General features: G+C 33.8%; 1 protein-coding gene across 3 annotated transcripts in view; it reads right to left on the reverse strand.

The window, feature by feature from the left end:
• The window catches only part of LOC126769937 (uncharacterized), a 411,147-nt gene that overhangs the window by 229,141 nt on the left and 154,449 nt on the right, over positions 1–27,557 (reverse strand). For all 3 annotated transcript variants that reach the window (XM_050488952.1, XM_050488950.1, XM_050488949.1), the window contains one exon: positions 13,006–13,116. In XM_050488952.1, coding sequence (XP_050344909.1) covers positions 13,006–13,116 — 111 coding nt within the window. The remainder of the gene's footprint in view (positions 1–13,005; positions 13,117–27,557) is intronic.

Here is a 27,557-nt window from a genome sequence, read left to right on the forward strand (position 1 = left end):
GTCTATTCTATAGACATATTTTAGCCCTAATTTTTTTTTAATAAATAAAGTAATACCGTAAATCTATTGTATATTATATATATGAATTATAAACACAAATTAAGCACATGAAAAATTCAGTGGTGCTTGTCCGGGTTTGAACCCGCGATCATCGGTTAAGATTCACGCGTTCTAACCACTAGACCATCTCGGCTTTTACACGCAGGTAAATCAATAATTATGACAAATAATATTACACGTATTGTTTAATAATAATTATTATGCAAAAATATTGTCACCTACACTATTTTACTTTATAGCATAAAACCCTCGCCGTACTTTAAGCAAACTTCCCAATGTTTTGATTTCAAATGACGGGACATGTCTAATATTTCGTTGAAAACCCTTTTATTACATACTTACCGTGAACGACGTTCAATCAAATATGAACATTATTCCATTGACATAAAGTTTTAGCGATGGAATTTTATGTTTGTATGTTTAAATATGCTATTAGCGGTATTGGTTGTTTTGACGTCTGTTGAAGGAAAGGAATTACTTATCAAACTTGTGGTGTTCCATTAATTCTATCTATTTATCTTAAATACCGCCCATGATTTTAAATCCCATTTGGAGTATTTTTCTTTTAAAATAGGTAGGCAAACTGACAAATGGCAAACCTTATGGTAAGTGGTCAGAACCACCTTGGAAGTTCAAAAGACATTGGAGTTGAAGAAAATGATAGCAATCCCTTACAACATCCATGCGCCACCAACCTTGGACACTAAGATGTTTTGTCCCTTCCGGAACACATACCAAGTCTTTGTTAGTCGGTACATGTGATGAGTGTGTGGTACCTAACCAGAAGGGCTTGCAAAAAGTTACCACCAAGTTAGTAAGTTATTCCATTTCAAATTTACACGTAAAATATATTTATATGCCCTATTTCATTTAAGTATTATAATAAATAAACCATTTATTTATAGTGTATTAACCCTTACATGCCCATAACTTTTTTGGCACTAATTTTAATCATATGTTGTGTATTAAAGATTGATAGTGAACCACGTTTGTAATGTTGTAGTTTTCAGTTCTGAAAGGGTTTTTTTTTCAGTGGGGTGAAAACGACCCCATGTGCAGATAAGGGTTAATAAATTGTCTTGATGACTTAAAACTAAGTTATGACTCAACTCTATTACTCATTTATAATTTATTTATTTTACCAGAAAAATAACGTAATAGCCGAGATGGCTTAAAGGTTGGAACGCATGAATCTTAACCGATGATCGTCTGTTCAAAACCGGGCGAGCACCACTGAATTTTCATGTGCTTAATTTGTGTTTATAATTCATCTCGTGCTTGAAGTTGAAAGAAAACATCGCGAGGAAACCTGTATTTGTCTAATTTCATTGAAATTTTGCCACATGTGTATTCTACCAACCCTGATTGGAGCAGCGTGGTGAAATAAGCTCCAAACCTTCTCCTCAAAAGGGGGAGGAGAGCTTAGCCTAGCAGTGAGACATTAACAGGCAGTTACTGTTACTGTAATGATACAGAAAAAAAAAGTTATTTTTACAAATGACGTAACTAATCAACATGAAACAATATACCATTTTGTAATGTTTTCAAGATATTCAAATATAAAATTAGTCGTTACATACATACAAACCCTTCGCTAGGCATTCTAAATACAAACTACCTTTTTTTAAATATAATTAAAAAGTATCCTGCGTCACGTGTGTTCAATAGTATAATAGAGTCACTAAACAAAGGGTTATCATGGAAATATCGTGCTGTGATAGCATTGTAGGTAGCTAACAAACCTATAATAGTTGATATGAGTTAGTTAAGAAAAAAAACTGTTAACAACTGTGGTATTTTACTTTCGATCGAACGAATGGTAATCAAGATCATATAGCTTCTTTCGAGAGGAATAAAGACAAATAAAGTCAAAGTGCTTTGCCTTGAATTGAAGCGATATCATTGGTCGAAATCTAAATATCAATATGGGGCCCAAATATGGATTCGTGAAAAAATGGCGTCTTGAATGTCGGTGACGTTATCGGAACTAAAGGAGTAAATTTAATGTGGATATAAGTAAAGTGGAATAGTGTTGTATTATAAATAAATAAAAGTTACTTTTCTATTATTATTATATTAGATATGCGGATTGGCAAATGGGCTACCTGATAGTAATTGGTCACCGACGCCCATAGACATCGGCTTTGTAAGAAATATTAACCAACCTAAGCATCGCCAATGCGCCACCAAACTTGGGAACTAAGATGTTATACAGGCACAAGGGACACTCACTCACCCTTCAAGCCGGACAGCAATACTAAGCATCACGTGGGTGAACTATTGGAGTTATATGTATTAGTATATAAGCGTTTTATGTAGACCATTATTCTGCCCGTACGAAGTCGGGACAAGTAGTAAGTACATTGTATTAAAATACGAATAGAAATAATAAGTTGACAACAAAGTTTGTGTTTAATTTTTCAAGGTAAATAATATATAAAAATTGCATTATAAGCATTCGCAAATACAGCTGTATATTCTCGAATGAGATTAAAATTGTAAAAAGGATAATTAAACAAGTTAAATATGCATGCAGACCTAACTGTGAGCCGGCATCGTCTGCACCCAGATGTAAATGTATGCATTGTCTTGCATTAAAATGTTCCCGAATATTTTACGGAATGTACCTGTTATATTTATATGAACAAAGCCGAGTTAGTTCAGTAAATAAAACGAACGTGGATTTTTATTAAAGGAGCCGGGTTCGAATCCAGTGTATTACGGGATTTTATAGCAGACAGACGATAGTGCAGACACTTAAATAACTAGGACGTGTTTAGTATTGTTGTATTTAAGAATAAAAAAATGAGCTCGATGGAAAAGGTTTTATTCCTCAGACACGAAAGAAAGTCTAAAAAACAATTTAAAATAATCAAAATCACAATTTCAAATATTTCTTTCTAAAATCAAAATATAGTTTATACAATGACCCCGTTACAAATATCATAACTATAGTTATAACGAATTTTCGCATAATTTTCAAATATTAAAACACTATTATTTCGATTTTATTTTTTATAGAATATGTTGGCGGACGAGCATATGCCATCTGATGGTAAGTGTTCCCCAACGCCCATAGACACTGGCATTGCAAGAAATGTTAACCATCCCTTTCATCGCTAATGCGCCACCAACCTTGGGAACTAAGATGTTATGTCCCTTGTGCCTGTAATTACACTGGCTCACTCACCCTTCAAACCAGGACACAACAATACCAAGTACTACTGTTTTGCGGTAGAATATGTGATGAGTGGGTGGTACCTACCCAGACGAGCTTGCAAGAAGCCCTACCACCAAAACTACCATTACCAAATACCTTCGTCACAGTCTTTTTCTAAGCGCATTCATGCTTCAAATCAATCACAAAAATCCTAACAATCATAACTAATATTATAAATGATTAAGTTATTTATTTATTTGTTTTGAAGTCTAAACTTTTTTCGACTCTGATAAAATTTTGCGTATACATTTTTATATGTTTAGAAAGTTATAGGCTACTTACTTCCTCTCCCTTTCCCTTCCCTTTCCTCTACTTTACTTACTCCCTTCTCTAACATCCAGGCGGAAATTAATGTAATAATATTTTTTATTTAATCCTACTGCGTATAGCTTTACACTTACTAGGTACGTTGTGGTTACATATGTATCATTTGTTCGTACGTTTGTCGTTCGTTGTAATCATAATGCAATAAAGATTTTATAAAAAAATATAGCTTAGGAGTATCGAATATAACTTCAACAAAAAACCTTTCTCAAAAAGAAACTCATAACATCTATTCCAAAGAGGCGTCATAAAATATTTCTCTCATAAATGGGATTCACTATATAAAATAAGCAGCGCTGACGTATGTCCGGTGAGGGCCAATAATCACTATGAAGAATGTCCGCCATTACTTACAGGATGTGAATATGGGGGTCCGAATATGGTGCATATAAGGATAATGTTGTTATTACTTTCGTATTCACCATTAGTATTTATATAATACTAAATAACTCGTAAATTGTTATGTGACCACGATTTTTGTACGTATTACACGAATTAACTTCTAGATCTTACATAAAAAAGCACACCATTTTTTTAGTAATGTCGATAAATAAACAACGTGATTGTTGCACTTTAATTTTATTTATAATTTATAGTTGCATTGTTAGCTTATCGCTGCAATATCTATAGAAAATGATGATGATGATGATGATGAAGATGTCTATAGAAAAAATCAGACAAACCAAGACCGCGACACGTTTAGCTTTTGTAAACAATTGTCATTGAAATAACCTTTAAGCAGTCATAAAGAAAACTACAATTTACAGTTTAATGTAGAATTTCTTACTCGTAAAAGCTTTTTAACATTTTCAGAAATACAATTATACAGCACTTTGTTATTGGAATAATTCGTATTGAAATACAGTCGTTTTATATTATGGTGAAGTTTAAGAAACCTGTTCCAGCATTAATATTCAGATTTCTGAACATCTTTCTCTCACCGCCGCCGCAAAAATAAACAACATTTATTAGAGGTAGTCCGGGCGAGAATTTTCTAGAAAATATTATAAACTTATGCATTCAGAGGAGAAAATTGTATACCTTGATATTATGAGGCGTGATGTTTTTAAATAAAAGAATACTTAACATTTCCAAAGGCGTTTTTGTAAATAATTCGGATATATAAGCATGTAAGAAGGAAAATGTCAAGTATAAATAATTATTCATTCGAATTTTTGTATTTTTTATATATTTTTATTTATGTGTATATATGTATGGATATATCCTGGAAGCATCTTAATGCAGGGTTGTCTGGAAAAAATCTTATCAACTTTATTGATAAGACCGCCCTTTGAATGCTATTATTTTAGTCTTAAGATTTTTTTCAACTTTTATATTTATATTATTATGAATTTTCATCGTTAGGATGAAGTATGATTTCCTTTAAATCATTTCGTTCATAGAAGTCATTTATTTTTATTTAGTATATTATCGGAGTTTAATTTTAAAACAACTAATTCGTTGGTCTTATGTCTATATAAAACTAAATAAGCTTCTACTTCCACTAATATTTAAGTAGACTTCTAATAAAAAACTACTTTTATATTATTTTCCAAGACAAATTATTATTGAAGCTACGAAAATTGGGCACGTAGATTCAACTGAGCACACTCAGAAATGAATTATGTTATACATGTTAATCATTATAAAATATACATAATCAAACTTATTATATTTATATAGATATTAATAAATAAGTGGTAATATATGCCGTACTAAAAGATTATTGAGGTGTTAAACAAATTAAAAAAAACAAAACCAATATATTTGTTTACTAAAGGCTTAATAGTTGGGATGTGATACCAATACGATTGCCACCCAAACCCTTAGTTTTTAAATAAGATTCCCGGAAAGGTTAAGGAGCAGGTGCGTCCAACACACCACAAATTTATTGTTCCTCATCTCTTGGACTTAGCTTTGATGTCACAGAAATAGCTGCACTCGAATTTTATAGTTTGCGGTTGAATTAACAAGACAATAGACTAAGATAGAGGTTTTGTAGTCATTCATTTATAAACAAAAACTGTATAATAATAAGTATATATATAGTATATAAGTGTTTCAAATGTATATAAAAAACTTAAATAAATATCTGTTTGTTATGTTAATTAAGTGTTAAAAAATCGAAACGATTTATTGCAAAAATATATTATATGTCAGATTTAGAAGTAAATAAAGCTGATCTTGACAAAAATATTATGAAATAGTTCATCTCTATAAATATGTAACATACGTAATTAATTTTGTAATCGAGTTAATTTATTTGATTACACAAATAATGTAAAAAAAATCAGCCAATAGTATTCACAGCAATAGTAAAGGTTGATTTTGACAAATGGAACTTAGAATACAAATAGAAATATATAGTATATGTAGTATATCAGTTGTCTGGTTTCCATAGCACAAGCTTTGTACAAGCTTAATTTGGGATCAGATGGCCGTGTGTGAAAAATGTCCCAGGATATTATTATTATTATATTATTATATAGTATTTGTTAATATGATATCTTGTCCTTATATCGTATAACTCATTAAGCGCAAACAATTACTAGGCGTAAGATGAAATAGAAGATAACGTCTTACGCACTCTCCCTATAAACGACTGTCAAATGCGAAATTCTTAGGTTAGGTTAGTACAAAACAGAACGGCCTTCGCAGTGGCTTTAGTGAGTAAGAATTCCATAGAATCCGGTTTGTTTTGAAGGTTTCCATTGCGTGAAAAATATATGCAGAATATGTCAATAGTTCGTGTAATGCCATAAGTGACTGTAAATACCCAACTTCTAGTGAAATAATAGATGTAGCAGAATATCATGGGCACATGCAAGTTTCCTCACAATATATATTTTAAACGTCATGCACGAGATGAATTACAGACAATATTGTACACTTAAAAAATCTTGCCCAGATTTGAACCGAAAAGCTTAAATCAATATTTACGTGTTTCAGCTATAGTGTCATCTAGGTTCTTAGTTCGTGCAATAGTACTTACATCAGCGTTTATTCCACCCAGTGCGTACACGGAAGAGACAAACATATTAAGATCTTGTCAGTTAGGGACGGGTCATCTCGCGTCGCCTAATTGAATCTTCTAAGTTTGATTAGAAAGGGATGTTACGATTATTACCCAACTTGATTACTTTAGTCAAATTGTATCCGTACTGATGGTCGATTTGGATAAACTTTAACTGTCGCGATGAAAATAGTTTGTACGAGGCTCGTTTCTTTGTAGTTCCCTTTCTTTCTAACAACTGTTAAAGTATTTTTATTAGTCAGGACTTTGTCTAAAAACGAACAGAAAGTGCTGGGTTATGAGTTTATTACTGTTGAAAAGGTTTAAAATAAACCTAATAATAAGCAAAATTTTATTTTAATATTTAATAGATTATTTTATAACTAAGTTTTGATGCGTGTGTACGACTTAATAACAATCGATTTGGAATAATTATCTATAATATCTTTAATGAATATCACTAAGAGAGATCAGGGAAGAAAAACGAAAGGGGTTTAAATAATATCACAAAAATATGTAAGCGGTTAAAATATTTAAGCGGTAAGAATAAAAAAATGTACGTCGTAAAACAACCTCAACATAGCATTAAGGAAGCTGAAACAGCCATTAAATATTATTACAAAATAATGCAAAACACCCAATTAACGAACACAGGTGTGACATTGATGGAATCAAAACAAACCAGACGTTTGCAAATATTTAGGTGAGGAGCAAAGCACTGGACGTCATCCAAGAATACTTCAGCTTAGTTACTTCAAAGAAAATTAATCCTTAACATAACTGCATATAACTTGAATTCATAATACTTTTCAAACAACCTTACGATCTTCTTTTAAAAATATACTCAAAACGCTATTCAAACAAAATTAAACTTAATTGCGAAAGTGATAAGGATATATTTTCGACAATAGAAACTAAACGTAATATCAGTAATATAGTAAAAGCAAAATGAAGAGCAAAACATCCGGCTCGGAGGACCATCTAATCGCATCGGTCACGCACATTCCTGCGCGCGCGCCGCCTTTGACGCATACCGCGTGGGTAATTAGGATCCAGGATTGATTCATTTCACTCGGATATTTGTTACGGGTAATGCTCTACGGTATCAAAGGGTAATGCAAGACATTTGTTCATCATTATGTTACCCCTCGTTTATTGAAGTTACAGTATCAAGTTTCAATAAACTCAATCACTTATAAAATCAGTATGAGATTATTTAAGAAATTTTAATCAAAAATTAGCTTAATTGAATAGTTCTACAAGAGAAATTTTAATTTGTTAACTCTTGTTCAATCAAAATTATCTCCTATATAATATTTTAAAAGCAATAGATTTTTTCTTAGTCGGCGAAAATCAATATCACGTTTGACCATTAAAAGCGCAGACGGACCTACGCGCTTACATCCTGACCATTCTACACATTTTTAACATTCCCAGTCCACCTTTTCTTATTAAAGGTCGCATGTCTAGACGAATCTATGGCGATTGGAATTTTAATTAGTACGTTAGTACGTGCGCTCACTGGCGATATATTTAACATACCCTTTATTAAGTATTAGTGAGATAAACACATCATGTAGGTTTTTTTCTCTACAGTAATGTAGTTTATTTAAATTTAAGAAAATATCGGATGTCCCTCGTTTCATTTAAAATTTTTACCCGAACAAAACATTAAAAGCCAAACTTAACCGGACACTCGACTAACACTGAGCGAGTAACAAATGATAACATTTTGTTTACAAAGTTTCAACATGCAAATATATTAATTCTTTTGTAAAGTATAAGCTGGATTTTTGTCTTCTTAAGTCTTGTAATAATCAGTAAAAAATACTCCATATGTTAATGAAATACTCCATAAGATATGTGTTATCTTTTCAACGTTAATTCAAATTAAAAACCTTTTGTAAACACCTGACCAAAGATCACACATCGAGAATAAATTTGAAATCGCAAAACCATTAAGATAAGTGAACACGTAAATAAATTTTAAGCTAATCTCCAAACTTGAGACGTACGTGGAATATAAGTGAAGTTTAACTTTGAACATACATCTTATGATGTTAGGTTAGAGGTAGCATTCACTACTACCCGCTTGCTTCACTTAAGAAGTAAATTAGGAGAATCTATTTTTTGTTTAATATGAGAAGGTCCACTAAATGGTAAACGTGAATCTTATCTAAAGACTGCGGGTTCAAAGCCTGGCAAATTATAACCGAATTTTCATGTGCTTATTCAACTAGTGCTAGTTGGTGAAGGAAAATATCTGTATGTGTCAGATAAGATTCTGCCACATTTTTATCCACTGAGCTACATTGGAGTGTCTTGATCAAGTTCCACGGTGGTCTAACATTTTAAAGAAAAAAAAACTACCATATTACTTCTGCGGTGAAATTTTGCTCTTCAGGTAATTGTGAAATTATGTATTTCATAGAAAAACAACAAACAACATACATCGAATGTTAATAATTAAATAAAAACAAAATAATTAAATCCCTACTTTAAATATTTTACTGTTAAACATAAAACTACATAAACGTACAACGAGTAAGTCACGCTGTGAATAAATAAATTAAATGTATGCATTTCACGCGTGGTGAAAAATCTACGTACTAATAACATATCAAATAACTTTAGTATAAGATTAATATACTACGTTCATATGCTATTTTAATATCAAAATACATATATCTATAATCTAGAAACGAGCATACACTATAAGCGATCTCTTGCAGATGTCTGCGGCGGACGGAACACCAAACGCTTATAACTCAAACAGTCTAGCGATGGTCAGACTTGTTTACTGAGACGTTTGAGCCCTAAGGCAGACTGTCTTCACACTAAGCTGTAGACAGAACATGACAATTGTTATAAAGTTTACTAGACACAAGATAATCATTGATTACAGATTATAAAATCTATTATATAAATGACGACGTTTTCTTTATTACGCGTAACTGAAAAAACTACTAATCCAATATACTTACTTACTACTTATTCTATAAAAAAAGCTTTTCATGATGTGTCTAAAGTGCTTATAAAAGCATACCAGTTTATTTTGTTATTTTAATCGATATATTTTCAATTAATAATAATAATAATATCCTGGGACATTTTTCACACACGGCCATCTGATCCCAAATTAAGCTTGTACAAAGCTTGTGCTATGGAAACCAGACAACTGATATACTACATATACTACTTTTCTTTTGTAAATACATACTTATATAGATAATTACACCCAGACTCAGGACAAACAGACATGTTCATGCACACAAATGTCTGTCCTGGGTGGGAATCGAACCCACAACCTTCGGCGTGAAAGGCAAGTGTTCTACCAACCACGCCAACCGGCTCGTCAATTAAAGTGTAATAATTCAATAATTTATATGAGTGTAATATTCAATAATAATAAATCTCTATAATAATACAAATATTTTTTATCACTTTAGTACTGTATTGTAGTGTGTTGCGGTGATCATTTTCATACTGTATAGCGAATATACAGTGCAAAAATTACAGATAGGTGGAAATGAATTTTCCTTTCCCGGTCTGGCTGATCAAACCCGTCGGCGGAAAATTGATTGGAAACTCTTTCATTGTTTTGCGTACGACTGCCGAAAATTAACCAGATTTTCTTTTTCACATTTTGTTGTATTCGATTCGTTAGAAAGTTTATACAATAGTGTAAAAAATTTTTGGAGAAATTATTTGATATAAAATAATTCAGTAACAGCCTGTAAATGTCCCACTGCTGGGCTAAGGCCTCCTCTCCCTTTTTGAGGAGAAGGTTTGGAGCTTATTTCACCACCCTGCTACAGTGCGGGCTGGTGGAATACACATGTGGCAGAATTTCGATGAAATTAGACACATGCAGGTTTCCTCACGATGTTTTCCTTCACCGAAAAGCACGAGATGAATTATAAACAGAAATTAAGCACATGTAAATTCAGAGGTGCTTGCCCGGGTTTGAACCCACGTTCATCGGTTAAGATTCACGCGTTCTTACCACTGGGCCATCTCAACTTATTAAAATAATTCGCGATCTATCTTTATAATTATTCGCTTGCCTTTATCGCATTGATTGTGATGGCGAAGTGTATTACAGTCTTCCATTTCACAAGATTTTTACAAAAGTGAGAAGGAGAATATCTTATAGACATTTAAAAAAACCTAAGAAGATATGAATACGATATATTACTTTTAATTTATTTATTTATTAAGGATCTCCAACAAAGGATACACACTTACGAGTACATTACATCGTGGAATAATATTTTAAAATATGTGTGCTCCTTCAATTAAAGGAGACCATAGCAAGCACATAAATAATGACTAAATAGAAATGAAAAAAAGGTAAAGAATGGTTAAACTAAGACTAATTTGTGCAAAAGTGAGTTAAGTTTTATATAAAAATAGCAACAAAACATAAAATTAAAATAACGAGTAATAATAAAACTTAAAAATAAAAATATAAAAATTAAAACATCCCTTAAAGTTGAAAAGTTCCAAAAATATTTCAAATATAACCTTACAAAATAGAGCTATGTACCAAATATCAGCTTTCTAGACAGCAGTTTTGTATATGCTGGATAAAGAACGAAATACGAAACGATTTTTACAATTTAAAATTGTGTATGAAGAAAACTAACTACTAAGACCCTGAAACTTCCTTCCAGCTCTCATCTTATAACCGACGCGAGTTCCTATTGTTTTTGAATCTCAATGATTTTAAACTTTACCTTTACCGTACTACAGTATTATTTTTTCCTGCGATCTTTCCTTGAATGTGAATAGACTCTAGATATTCTTTTATAATTGAGTTTATATATTAAAACAAATGGAACATAAAATGAATTATTCGTATTCAGTTTTAAGTCAAATATTAAGATCGCTTACTATAAGCTTTGAGTACAACATTTTTAGTTAGTTAATAAAATTGAAAAGCCAAAAAATAACTTAAGTTCAAGTTTTCCAAATACAAAGTCACTCACGACACTATCAACTGGTTTTAGTATAGTATATCCTTATATATATATATTTTTTTTTTTTTTATAGAATAGGAAGGTGGACGAGCATATGGGCCACCTGATGGTAAGTGGTCACCAAACGCCCTTAGACATTGACATTCTAAGAAATGTCAACCATCGCTTATAGCCAATGCGCCACCAACCTTGGGAACTGAGATTTTATGTCCCTTGTGCCTGTAATTACACTGGCTCACTCACCCTTCAAACCGGAACACAACAATATCAAGTATTGCTGTTTTGCGGTAGAATATCTGATGAGTGGGTGGTATCTACCCAGACGAGCTTGCACAAAGCCCTACCACCATATATATGAAAATATATATATATATATATATATATATATATATATATATATATGAAAAAAATCGCCACTTAAATCTTTCACAGGTACATATTTCGCTTCGGTGAGCTTAATCGCGTTTCTCAGTAATTGTTTCAATTTGAAACGTAATATCAAACAAAGGGTAGGATTATACACCCCGTCAGTAAACAAAGAATCAATCAAGCCTTACTTAAATCTCTGTTGAATCTTATAATGTAAACAATTTTAATAATGGTTCCACTTAAAATGGTCTGGATTTACTGATTGTGGTAGAAAATTGGTCTGCCTTATATTCTTTTAGTATAACTTTGTTATTATACGTACTATTTTAATGGTATCCTTTAAAACATCTGTCGGTTCCAACAAGTTATATTTATGAAGGTTTTAATGTTAAATACTTAATGATTTTAAATGGAACTTGACACGATAAGGCTTTTCTTTCGATTTTATATTATTATGAATGTAATTATATCCTAGAATTCTCATTGTTGTATTCATTAAAAATAATTATACTATATTGTTGTAAAAAATCGAATTTTATTTACTTAATGTAAAAGCAATATTTTGTAAAAGAAAACACTTTTTTTACCCAGTGGAAACCTTCAGAAAGGTACCCGGCTCCCGTGGGGGGGATGTTTGCTTGACCGGGTTTTGTGGGATTCTGACCCACTAAAACCACTGCGATGGCCGTCCTTGGCACGGATCGGAGAGACTGCGGTATCGTGTTGATATAACGCATCCGCGGCCCTTCTCTTGCTGTGCTCCGCTCGTGGCTCGGCAGAGCTCTCCACAAGGGGTGAAGGTAATGACTCAAAAAGAACCGGCGAACGATAATTTACTCCTTTGTTCGGCAGTAAAATAATGGTGGGTCATATACCCAAGTAGGATCAATAAGAACACTTTTGAATCGTCATGTTAAAATAATAAATTCAATGTAAAGCTACCACCGGTTCGGAATGTACATTCTACCAAGAAGAACTAGGAAGAAACTCAGTAGTTATTCATAAGTCAGTGTGTGCTGAGTAAGTATTAATGTTACCTTTATAAGTTTGTTCTGCAACTTCGTAACAGCCATACGCTCGCGTTGTGTTCGTCGTTTTTCCTCTTCCAATTGATCCTCTAACTGTTTTATACGTTTTTCAAGAAGTTCCTGTAACAGACAGAAAATGATTTTAATGTTTCGGAAAACTATATTAAAGTTTTAGAGTTAATATTCAAAATCTTCATTAATTTAGTGGTTTAGCTTCGATTTTTTAGGAATTATATGTAATTCTATATTTTATAGAAAATTTATATTTTAAAATATTTAAGTTACAAATTCTATGGCTAATTGAATTACGTTTTGAATTTTTTTTTATCATTCAAGAATCAATTTAGCATAAATCTTGCTCAACTTAGCATAAAGCTGCTACGTAGGTCTCTATAAAAATTTAATTACTAATGTTTCTTACAGAAATTATTATTAAAGTTAATAAAGTTGCCTCTTCTCCTTTTGAGCAGAAGGTTTGGAGTTGGAGCAGAATTTCAGTAAAATTAAACACAGTTTACAGGTTTAGTAGTGATAGAACATCGGCACTGCCGCGCACGAAACGAACTGTATAGACAAATTAAACACATGAAAATTCAGTGGTGCCTGCAATTATCGCTTAAGATTCGCGCGTTCGAACCCCTGGGCCATTTCGGCGCTACTGCGTAATCTATACCAACTAATTGGTCAACTGATGGTAAATGGTCAAAAAGGGTCAAAGACTCTAGCACTATATAAAATGGTTTCTATGAAAATCTCCACTAAATCTATGATATTATGTCACTAATTAAATAGGAACACTACTGTACTGATTGTAGTGCACTGCCACCTACAATACCTGCATGTGGCCATACGATGCCTGACATTAAAATCAGGCAACGTGATGTGCGTGCGGAGCTGCAATCACTTGATGTACGGAAAGCTAGCGGTCCCGATGGAATACCAGCCATAGTGCTGAAGAAGTGCTCAGCGGAGCTGTCTCCTGTGTTAACGCGCCTGTTCCAACTTTCTCTCTCTTCGGGAAGTGTGCCGGAGGCTTGGAGAAGAGCTAATGTGCAAGCGGTTCCCAAAAAAGGGGATCGGTCTGACCCGGCAAATTATCGGCCAATAGCTATCACCTCAGTACTTTGTAAGGTGATGGAACGGATTTTAAACAACCAACTGATCCATTACCTAGAAGATCACTGTCTAATTAATGATCGTCAGTACGGGTTTCGACCAAAACGGTCCACAGGTGATCTTCTAGCGTACGTAACACACCTCTGGGGTGAAGCTATCGACAAGCATGGAGAATCGTTGGCTGTCAGCCTCGATATCTCCAAGGCTTTCGACAGGGTCTGGCACAGAAGTCTTCTCTCCAAGCTACCGGCATATGGTCTGCCTGCTCAGCTATGCACCTGGATTGCCAGCTTCCTACACAAGCGTAGCCTTCGTGTTTTAGTAGATGGTTGCGCTTCACAATTCTATGTAGTGAATGCTGGGGTCCCCCAGGGATCTGTGCTATCTCCCACACTCTTTCTTTTGCATATCAATGATATGCTCTCCCTTGGGAACATACATTGCTATGCAGATGATAGTACAGTGCATGGTGGATACCACGGACGCGCAGTGGCTGGGCGGGCGGAAACTGAGGAGAGGCGGGAGAATCTTGTCATTGAACTCGATAGGACGTTAGATCTCATCGCCAAATGGGGCTCTGATAATCTTGTTGAGTTTAATGCCAAGAAAACACAGGTATGCGCTCTCACGGTGAAAAAGTCAACATTTTCCCCTCTTCCCTCCCTCTGTGGTACTCCGCTGGTGATGCAAAGCAAAATCGCCATGCTGGGGATTGACGTTCGCTGTGACCTTAGTCCAAGGGATTACATCGAGGCTGTTATAAAAACAGCTTCACGGAAACTCGGAGTTCTGAACAAGGTGCGGCGCTTTTTCACGCCACAACAACTGTGCCTGCTGTACAAAACACAGGTACGGTCTTGCGTGGAATATTGCTCGCACCTTTGGGATGGCTCCGCTAAGTACCTACTTGAGGCCTTGGACCGGTTGCAGCGACGTGCCGTACGCATTATTGGCGACGTAAAGGTCACAAACACCCTTGAACCTTTACAATTGCGTCGTGAGATAGCAGCACTGAGCGCTTTCTATCGACTGTATCACGGCGAGTGCTCTGAGGAATTATTCTCTCTAATTCCTGCTTCCTCCTTCCTTCTTAAGTCCACGCGAGCTGGTTCTCGATGTCACCGCCTAACTGTGACATCAATTCCATCGCGAACAAAGAAATTTGGCAACTCCTTTCTTTGTCGCACTTCCAAAAAATGGAATTCCTTACCAGCTCACGTATTCCCCTCCTCTTACAACCCGGGTTCCTTCAAACGAGGCGTGAAGAGGCATCTTGCGGGCCGGCAAGGCGAAGGCGGCTAGTGCAGAACGTTTTTCCCGTCTGTACTGGCCGTCGTCGCGTTTGGACTCTACTACCACTTACCATCAGGTGGAGTAGAGTCATTTGCCCTCCCGGCGATATAAAAAAAAAAAAAAAAGTACTGTTCTCATAACATTCATTTCATACTCCTTTATTAAATATCATTAGGAAATTGTAAGATTTGTAAACTGACGTTGCATTTGTCAAAGGGATTCACTTCAGTTCATTGTATTGAGGAAATTATGTAATTTATAACTCTTGAGACGTACCCCGAGTAAAATAATATCACATTCTAGATATTACATTTTATCATAGACTAGTTTCGCCCGCGGATACGCCTGCGTGTAAGAAGAAGGGGCAGATGTTATGTGTTAATGGTATAAGCTATCTCTGTTCCAAATTCCAACCAAATCGGTTCAATAGTTTTCGCGTGAAAGAGTAACAATATTCCATTCATCCTCACAGGCTTTCGCGTTTATAATATTAGTAGGATGAAAATATTTTGGAATGTAAATTAATAACTTACACATATATTGTATGACGAGCCGGTTGGCGTGGTTGGTAGAACACTTGCCTTTCACGCCGAAGGTTGTGGGTTCGATTCCCACCCAGGACAGACATTTGTGTGCATGAACATGTCTGTTTGTCCTGAGTCTAGGTGTAATTATCTATATAAGTATGTATTTACAAAAGAAAAGTAGTATATGTAGTATATCAGTTGTCTGGTTTCCATAGCACAAGCTTTGTACAAGCTTAATTTGGAATCAGATGGCCGTGTGTGAGAAATGTCCCAGGATATTATTATTATTATATTATTATATAAAACATAGAATAGTCTATTACACAAATTTGAAGAGTCTGTTTGTTGGTTTCAACTCGCGGAGCTCGCGGCTACGGAGCTAGTATTAAATTAATATGACTTTGTAATCGTTGTATATACTAATTAATATATTTGTATTTATAATTCATTTTCAGAGGTTTTTACTTGTGGTAGAGCTTTGTGCAAGCTCGTCTGGGTTGGTACCACCCACTCATCAGATTTCAACCGCAAAACAGCAGTACTTGGTATTGTTGTGTTCCGGTTTGAAGGGTGAATGAGCCAGTTACAGGCACAAGGAATATAACATCTTAGTTCCTAAGGTTGGTGGCGCATTGGTGATGTATACGACGGTTAACATTTCTTACAATGCCAATGTCTATGGGCGTTCGTGACCACTTATCATCAGGTGGCCCACATGGGCCACAATTGGCGGACGAGCATATGCTCGTCTGCCTTCCTATTCTATATAAAAAAAAAGTTTTTTTTTTTTACAGGTAGGCGATGCTATGTCGTCATCATTCTTTAGATCGCCAATCCGCGACCAACCTCGGGAACTAAAATGTTATATACCTTACTTACAGGTGTAGTTACACTGATTATCTGATCTGCCTCTTTTATATAATAGAAAATTAAAGATTTTCCACAATAATCTAAGTAAAAAATCGTTTTCGAAATTTGGGATGAGCATAAAGATAGATTTACACATTTATAACCAAGTTTATACGCACAATTTGATCATTCCCTTAAAATTTAAACGTCATAATATGGAGTCGCTATTAATATTCACTGGATGTCGTATAATTAATTGTTGAACCTAGCGGCTCATTAACAAAGGACGAATACGAACAAAGGCCTGCCCTTAAAACTTTACTAATAAATTAACGGATTCAGGACTCTATATCGTCGTAATAAAGATGTTTGATATAATGCATTGATAGATGAAAACAAAGAGGCTGAATTTTAACACAGAGTGGATTCAGATGAGTCTTTAATTATTATTTTTATAAATAATAACATTCTTTGAAATCACTTACATATATATATATATATATATATATATATATATATATATATATATATATATGTGAGATAAATAACTTTTGCATTAAAATTTTATTCTTGAAAATAAAATTGAGTCGTATATGAATAAAATGTTTTCAAAAGAATCGTTAAGAACTCAAAATAGACTTTTGATTTAGATTGCATTGACCATATACGTGTTCATAATATATAAAATAAAGGCTAACCTAAAAGGTCTGAAATGCCTTTATACTTATACTTAACCGTTAAATTTCTAGAAATAACTAAATGAACTGGACGAATGCGTCTTGAACTAATTACTCGTAGTGTTCTAATTTTTATTTTTTAACATTATCTATTAATTAACTAAGTACTTCACAAATAATTTAAACAAAAAAATACAACATTAAATATATTACAAGTATTTTTGAATCTCACTTTTTATTTAACGTAAAAATATTAAATATAATGATATTTCTCAGTCACATATTATCTGTATTTCTTTATCTTTCAAATTTATAATCTGTGACACAAAGTCGTGCGACCTCTGGCGCCGCAGGACGCATGCCTTATAAATAATAGGTCTATGCAAGGAGGGGGTGAAATCTTTTGGAAATGTCGCCGAATTAATGGCCATAGTTATTAGATATTGATATGGAAGATGTATTCTCACTTCCCTCTATCATATATCAGGAGATTACCTCCGAACAATGTGCACAATAAATTTCTTTCTTATCTGTGTTATTGATTCTAAAAAGTATTAAACATTATTATTCTTGTCTTCATAATAATGTATTTTATTTTATTAGGTTTATGTATATGTGCCAACTGTAGAATGCCAGCGGTAGAGCTGTGAGAGGTATCAGATATTCTACCGCTTAACAGCAATACTTAGTATTGTTATGTTCCGGGTTGAGGGGACATTACGTCTTAGATCCCGAATGGTTAATATTTCTTAACAGCGTCAATGTCTATATGCAATGGTGCCCATCTACAATCAGGAGATTGGGTCTCCTGTCTAACCAGGTTCCGATTTTATATAAAAAAAAACGGTTACTCATACAATTCTATTTACAATTTTATGGTGAGTAGGGCTTTGTACAGACTTAATAGTTTTGATGTTCCGGTGAGTCAGTGTAATGACAGATACAAGGGACATATTAGACACCATGTTTGGTAGCGCAACGACTGTCTTAGAAGATGTTTATATATTTATAATGCTTGTGCTTGGGATCACGTGACCACTTACAACAGATTGTAAGTGGTCACATGAAACTGCTCTTTCAGAAAGAGCAGTTTCATGTGTCAAAAATGTGAGAGTAATTTAATAGGAATATAAATAATAAATATTGATTTCGAAAGCAAAACACACGTACGGTTTTATAATAATATCGATCTCGATAGAACTATTTACGAATTATGAAAATCAAAGACGCGAAAATCAAAAATCAAAAATATTTGAACGAATTCGAAAACAACTGATACGTGACTGTCTGTCAAACGCATAACATGTTCTACAAAATAACATTCAAATCTGGACATGATTGCGTAAATATCAAAAACCCTATCCCTTAACAAGTAGTCGTGTTTATATTTTCAATAAAAGCTCAATTTTAAACACTATTCAAGTAGGCTTTATAAATTATATATTAAGTTTCATAATCATCATCAGTGATATTGAGCCTGCATTTTAACCGAAAATTGTGTGTTCAAACCCGGGTAGGCAAAACTGAATTTTTATATGCTTAATCTGTGTTTATAATTCATCTCGTGCTCGGAACAAAAACGTCGATGAAAAATGAGGACACTGTATGCCTCAAACATCCAGCATTCTAAGCGATTTCTTTCTTCCTGAATTATTAATGAATAATTAACACAAATTAAGCACATGAAAATTCATTGGTGCTTGCCCGGGTTTGAACACAGAATTATCGGTTAAGATTCACGCGTTCTAACCACTGAATCAACTCGGCTTAATCCAAAGAACAACATTTAATAGTAATTAAATGACTTGAAAGTTCTCTCTAAAAGTTTCTCTAAGCTTGACAAAGTAAACTAGAACGATCATTAAGTGCAACTTCAAGTATAAAAAGTAACGTAAAAGAAATAAAAGTTTACATTAAAACAGAATCGCGTTAACTACTAAATACGGGCGACTTATAATATTTATTTATTTATTTATTAGGGAAATAAACAATTATATAAAAACCTTAAACAAAAGTATATAAGAAAAGCATATATCAATCAAGTTTCCACTTATTTTGAGTACTAATAAATGAGAACTTAAAAATAAAAACAGAAAGTATATACAGCTTGTAAATCCATTAAACATTATATACATATATACACGTTATATATGTATTATGCTCGTAATGTATTTCCTTCAGTTTTTAAAACTGAAACAAGTTTCATCTCCAGTTTCTGAAACGTTGTTGAAAGTCAAATTTACTAATTTATTAAAATACGAAACGCTCCTTGGTCGCCCGTTACGTCATCACCATTTTATTTTATTTTATTCTCGCCGGAAAAACGCATTTACGCGTTTCCCCCACATAAGGTGGGATTCGCCGGAACTGAAACCGGAATACCCACTAAAAAACAGCGGTACCCTCACCGTCTCGCGGGGGGCGTCACGGGATCGCTTTCGCATGCTACCGTATTACGTCATCACCTGCCATTGACCAATTACAATTCAGATTAAAGTGAAATTAGTTAATTTGACTTAGCTTAGCGTTTCGGTAACTAGACGTTAATCTCAGATTGAAATAATGAATAAATTACAAAAAAAAATATATTTATTTATCTAACTTGGTAATCACGTTATATTAGGTAACTATTTATCACGGACGTCGAAATGGTCTCGTGGCGCCCCAGTGACGGGAAGAGTACTGCTGGTTTTGTGGGTTTCACTCGATACCAATAATAAAAATGTCCACTTTCCTTCACTCCGATTAATGTGGAGCGGAGACGGGTTTGTGCATTTTCCAGTAAAAAACGGTAAATTATTAATAAATTATTTATCATTTTTGCTATACTGCGGGTAAAATTATTATTAAATCTTAATATTCTGAGCGTTTATTTTCGCTCATGTTAAACACGAAAAATATATCCCAAGCAATGAATAATTACTATAGTAATATAATTTATATATTATACAGCAGTACAAAAAAATAAGTTTCGGCTTTTGACTTTTCTGTCGATTTAAAAACTGTAATCACATAACTATTGTCCGAATACGTATGCAGCAGGAATCGTCAACAACGTCCTTCGCCAGCCCTCCATCATTTTTCATCCGCTCGATAAATTCATTCCCGACCCAACCGAGATGTCAGCCAGATAGAGATGATTCCATATCCAAAATTATAAATTACTAAGCCGCCCATTTCGCTGTCATTAATTAAACATGAGCAATGATTTTTTTTTTGGGAATTAATTTAAAAATACTGTATCTATATAATATTTTATTTATTTTATTCTGAGTTTAACTATGGTGGTCACAAGATGACTACAATCGATGTGACTCTGACAAAAGGTCGATCGAGTAAAAGAAATAAAATACGATTGCGGCCCGTAATTACGATATTTTCACTTTAATAACATGAAGAGTGCGATAAGTGTACGAAAGCTAAAAGAGTTCAAAAAGCTATTTTTATTTATAGTTTAGAATCAGTTGTAGTTTGTAATAAAGTAAGTGATAACCACGCTATGCCATGTTTCTACCATCAGTGTTTAAAATAAATCGTAAGACTTAAAAGTATATATAAATCTATTTAAAAGGCACTATTTTTATATTCATATACAGATAATATATAAAGCGTTAAAACGTTTATTCTGGATTAAAGGTAAAAGTACTTACAATACTATTTTCATACTTGACCTCTAACTGACCTCCGTAGTTCAAGAGGTTGCTCATGAAAATAGCTTTTAAAGGGAAAGTTTGGAAGCGGTAACAATAAAAAGCCTTTCAAAAAGTATTTAAAGAGTTTCATCATCACCGAAGTTATAGGCCGATCTATAAAATGCAGGAATCGTCAACATTTTTCCGCTTCAATTCATCCAAAGCCATCATATTTCACCCTCTCGAGATGTCAACTATAAAAGTCGAAACGAACCGGTCCGTATTTCTCCGTCATTTAAATATAGTTGTCCTGGATTATTAAGTTCGTTACAAATTGTGTTGCAATTATTTCGCGACACCTGACAAGTGATCATTACTTTTGTGGCGAAATGTATTAAATTATTCTTTTATGAAGATAACAATCGTCTATGTATTTATGTCGCAATATTATCTTGAAATAAATTATCAAACATTTTTAATATATTCTAGTCATTAATAATATGTGATTTACTATTCAAAAGATTTATATATACAAAACAAATATTTCCACTTCAGCCACTGTGTGGAATTAGATGAACGCTCGCTTCACAAATCTGTGCCCATTTTTATTGTCCGCCATTGTCACTGCTTCTGTCCATTTGTCTACGTGACGAAGGCTCTATTGTATCGGGAATTTCGCCATGGCACGGATATATCAATTAGGGACTACCATTTGTAAAAAAAGAAGTATATGTTTGTAAATAACATATAAAGTGAAGCCTTTGTTCGTATCATTAGTTGGGAATAACTAAAATCCAAAAAGGAGGAAAATTATTATTCTTATAAATTTCATAATTGAGTATAGGAGGGCCGTAATAGATACGGCATTACAAATACTAATTATATCGTTGACAAGTAGTTAAACCAATTCCACATGACGTCATTTTATTGTAAACAAATTTTCACAGGCACAGGGTACAAGGTACAATTATCATCGAGATGTGTTTGTACCTTTGTTATTTTACGCATAACGTTTTAATTTATTAACCCAATTTACGTTAGTGTGCGTCTTTAACAACTTCTCTAAGCTAATATTACAGGACACTTCAAACAAACATTTCAAACTCATCAAACATACGAAACAGACAAATTACAAACATACAAATTTAATGTGAGCCAGTAAATTAAATACACTCGTCCCACATCACCGGCCCATGAATGGTTGACAACAACTGACGGCACCGACCACTCCCGTCGGACAATGGAGGATTAACCCGACGAATTAAACGAAGGCCCCGTGAAACCTTACCGGCGTTCTGTGTGGATTAAGAAGCAAGCGAATATCGAGTTTAATTTAACGCAAAAAAGGTTTATATCAACTGGAAATTTATTATTTAAAGCATTTTGTGAGCCTGATTAAATAAATGAAAAAAAATCAGAAGGAGAAAAGTTGTGACATCAATTATAAACGTCATAACTTTTTTTTTATTATTACGGTTAATCGCGAACATGGTCCTCATTCAGTCTTAGGTTAAGGGCGCTTGTCTTTAAGATACCCGGATAATGTACCATTAAAAGAGACTATATCGTTCGTGTCGTTAGAAGAATATGACATAGTTTAGCTCAACACATAACGAAAGCTTAAATATATCATAAAAGACATACGAAAATTGTGTGTAAAATTTTATTAATCATGATAGTATATAACATAAAACTAGTTCTGCACGCGGCTTCGCTCATGATGACTTCAGTAGTTAGATTTCTGTGCCCTTAATAACGTGAATACAAAATTACACGATTATCGGTTGAGTAGTTAAGACGTGAAAGCGTAACAAACAAAAAAACTCATTTTCGCATTAATAAAATTAGTTAGGATTAAAAAAAAATCGTAAGCCATTATAAAAAATCCATATTACAATCAAAACAGTACACAAACCATTGATTGTTTACTATATTTCATCATAATTTTATATTTATAATTCTTCGTGTATTTAGCGGTGAACTCGTGAGGTAACCTTCACGTGTTTTAATAAAATCTCCAAAGCATACGTGTTATAAGAAATTCTGGGACGTAACATGAAGCAGCTTAAGATATTAAGCCTCTACCTTTCCTAACAAAAGACGCCTTGAACCTACAGTATAAAATTAATAGGCTGTAATTCACTGTCATCACTATGATACCACACAGTAACAGCCTGTTAATGTTCCACTGCTGGGGTAAGGCCTACTCTCCCTTTTGAGGAGAAGGTTTGGAGCTTATTCCACCACGCTGCTCCAATGCGGGTTGGTAGAATACACATGTGACAGAATTTCAATGAAATTAGACACATGCAGGTTTCCTCACGATGTTTACCTTCACCGTCAAGCACGAGATGAATTATAAACACAAATTAAGCACATGAAAATTCAGTGGTGCTTGCCCGGGTTTGAACCCACGATCATCGGTTAAGATTCACGCGTTCTTACCACTAGGCCTTCTCGGTTTACTATGATACCGCTGCCGCTTATAATTTAATGGTAAACAAATTTGAAGTCACCCTCTTTCATCCATCATTAGCGGACAAAGGCTAATCTAAAGCAGAGAGTACTTCATCATGAGAGATCGGTACGATAATTAACAGGAGATTACAAATATTTATTAAATATATGGGTGAATTAGGTTAGTATTGTTATGTTGGTACCGTTCATTATTAGTGATAATTAATACATATATTTTTAATATATAAGTAGGCCAGACGCGCAAATAAGCCATAGATTTTGACCATTCCTTACATCACCAATGCGCTACTAACTTTGAGAACTAAGATGTTATTTCCCTTATATCCCTTTAGCCTCTAGTTACTCTGGCTCGCCAACCTTCAAACCGGAACACAATAACACTAAGTGTTGTTGTTCAGTGGTAGAATATCTGATGAGTGGGTGGTACCCAGACGGGCTTAGACAAAGCTCTACCACCAATAAGGTAATCCTAACTAGTATTATAAATGTGTTAGTGATTTTTTTTATTGTTTCTTTATTTCATTTTCATGTTTAAATTACTCTACCGATCATCGAATGTGTGCGTAATAACGTTACTTTGTGAGATGAGGTATTTAAGTTTTCTATATTTGAAAGCCGAGATGGCCCAGTGGTAAGAACGCGTGAATCTTAACCGATGAACGTGGGTTCAAACCCGGGCAAGCACCTCTGAATTTACATGTGCTTAATTTCTGTTTATAATTCATCTCGTGCTTTTCGGTGAAGGAAAACATCGTGAGGAAACCTGCATGTGTCCAATTTCATCGAAATTCTGCCACATGTGTATTCCACCAACCCGCACTGGAGCAGCGTGGTGGAATAGGCTCCAAACCTTCTCCTCAAAAAAAAAGGGAGAGGAGGCCTTAGCCCACCAGTGGGACATTTACAGGCTGTTACTGTATATTTGAAATATATACCTCCATGACAATGTAAATAACATAAATTCGGGTAGAGCTAGTGTTCAATACTAAACTATAATTGTATTTATGTATAAAAATATAATAATCTTTATTACTGAAAGAATACATATCTTGATATCATATTACCTACAGTTTAAATTTATTATATACTAACTAACATTCTACGGCCTAAGACGTCTTATTGATTTGTAATAGTAGTCAGTAAATAAAAATAAGTAGCGTCCTAATCTAGAATCGCGAGTACTGGAGAGTAGAAACAGATACGGGACGCACTTGTGTGTGTATATTTGTATTACAATTATATTTGCATGTGTGATGGTAAGATTCCCCTTCTCCTTAATGGCTTTTGTCCAGCAGTAAGACATTTCTTTCTAATATAAACAATTCTCCTCAGACGTTATGTCAGTGCCTTTTGAGTATGTTTCCTAGACATTTTCGTTAGCTTTAATTTTTATGTGTGCTTTTTTTTATTTCAAGACTGCATCATAATCGAAATTGTAGTATTGTTTACAATACATGGACTTGAAATTTTGATACTTCTTGTTCACTGTAAGTAAGTAGTATGTAAGTTTTCTTTGAACGCAGTATTTTTTTAAGTAAATAAGACAGGTACTTAATTTTATTTTAAAAATGATGAATTACTAAAATACTTTTAAGACTATTAACAATAGTCATTGACCAAGGTCACCAATAACACAAACTCATTTACACCGCCATCGTTATTCTATACATAAAACAATACCGCTACACACAAAATCGATTCCATACGTCCGTTTCGTGTCCTTTTGTAAACAAGCTAGTTTTATCAAAATACGCAAATAAATGAACACATTTTAAACAAATTGTGTTGCGATTTAAGGCTAAATGTAATATTGTTTTTCAGTTTAAAAGTTCGTTAAAAGTTTAATGCGTCGGCACCAGTCGTTCGAACCGATGCCAGTGTTTTGTACTGAACGTGAATGGAAATCAAGGTTTAATTGAATTTTAAAAGTTAAGCGTTCATCCTTTTTTAACACGACTTCGTTAAAAAAAAGTATTTAGTTTTTACGATTTGTGTATTGAATGTTGTTTATTTTTATTTTGTACAACATTTAAGAGGTTATAAGTGCACAGTTTAAAGCGAATTGAATTTTCAGCAATGTTTGTCGCTTTTTACTTTTTATATGATACAGTTTCTTGTTGTTATGTTTTAGATACAATTATTATATATTTATATTAATTTCTCAATGTTCTGTGATAAGTGTCGAAATAGATCGGATGCATTTATAATTAAAATTTAATCTGAATAAAAATAAACTGAACTATTTTCAATATTTTAAGCGCCATAGTAACTCTGACTGTCATGCTTTCACAGATAATTTAATGGTTATTAAGCCTTTTTTGATGAAATTTGATACCAAGCATGCTTGAACCCCAAGGAACAACACATACTATTTTTTTATACCTAACAACTATCCCCACTCCTAATACGCGGGTGAACATTAGCACATCACATTAGCTATGAGAGCTTGAAATTTTCACAAGAACATTAATCTCGTGACGCTAACGTTTCCTTTTCTAAGATACTAGTAAAAATCTCACTGAACGGAAACTTTTTTCCATTTATTTCGTCGTAAGCAGTACCCTTGTCCCTTATTTTCCATTTGGCTATTGGGCGTGTCAGGTTCTGATTGATGTATCCTAACCCTTTGGATGGCTCTTTAGGGCTATGCGATTGTTGTTAACAGCAAAATAGGGTTCGAAACTAATAATGATACTAATTCCATTTTAATATTATTTAGTTGAATATATTTGATGTATGTGGGCTTAGCCGAGATGGCCCAGTGGTAAGAACGCGTGAATCTTAACCGATGATCGTGGGTTCAAACCCGGGCAAGCACCACTGAATTTTCATGTGCTTAATTTATGATTATAATTCATCTCGTGCTTTACGGTGAAGGAAAACATCGTGAGGAAACCTGCATGTGTCTAATTTCACTGAAATTCTGCCACATGTGAATTCTACCAACCCGCATTGGAACAGCGTGGTGGAATAAGCTCCAAACCTTCTCCTCAAAAAGAGGAGAGGAGGCCTTTAGCCCAGCAGTGGGACATTCACAGGCTGTTACGGTTACGGTGATGTGGGCTTAGACTATATTCACTATAGGAAGTTAACCAATGAATGTTTATATAAATTATAAATTTATTAATAGACAACACAATTAATAAAGCATATTAAAGGGTAAGTATTATGGCTACGTGAAACATAGTAGTATTTTTTTGGGCTCGGTACCGATTTCAAACAAGGCTAGGCTAGGCTTTGTCGAAGCCCGTCTGGGTAGGAACCACCCAAATATATTCATATATTTTACCGCCAAACATCAATATTTAGTATTGTTATGCTTCGGTTTGAAAGCTGAGCTAAACTATTTAAAAATAATAAGCAATGAGAAAAGCAAACATTTGTATCAGTCTAATAAACACGATCATCTTAAAACGGTATGTTTTATTTAACAGACAAATGAGACAACCTATTGACTTCTTGTAATCGATTTTTAAGTTAAAAATAATAATAGTAATGCCACATAAATCATAAACAAGAAAAACAACTATTTTTTCATAAACAATTCTGGGTTTTGTGATAAGAGGTTACCCTTACTATTAGCTGAAAGAGCTTTAAAAAGTTATAAATTCGATGTCTTACTTTAAGTTTTATGTCAATGTTGATATGTGAAAAAATGATACGCTCATTCCATTAAAATGTACTAGAAATACCGATGTGGTTTCAAAGATTAAAGGGTATGTAAGGTACAGAGCGATTTTTTTATTTTTTGTTTTCTCTTTCTCGCAGTCATTTTCGCTCCGCCTGAAAACAAAGAAAGTACGTGTCTACTCCAGTATCGTTTACCACTACGATGGAGATACATTTGTTAAGACCCACCTGCGATGTGATCTAAGAACATAAGAAAATAGAAGTGTCACATAGAAAATATGTATTATTTTACATATTGTTACATATTCAATAACATACATAATACCGTAGTAATAATAAATATTGGCAACTAATTTAAG

This window comes from Nymphalis io, chromosome 8 (genome assembly GCF_905147045.1).
Source record: "Nymphalis io chromosome 8, ilAglIoxx1.1, whole genome shotgun sequence".
Classification (NCBI taxonomy): domain Eukaryota; kingdom Metazoa; phylum Arthropoda; class Insecta; order Lepidoptera; family Nymphalidae; genus Nymphalis; species Nymphalis io.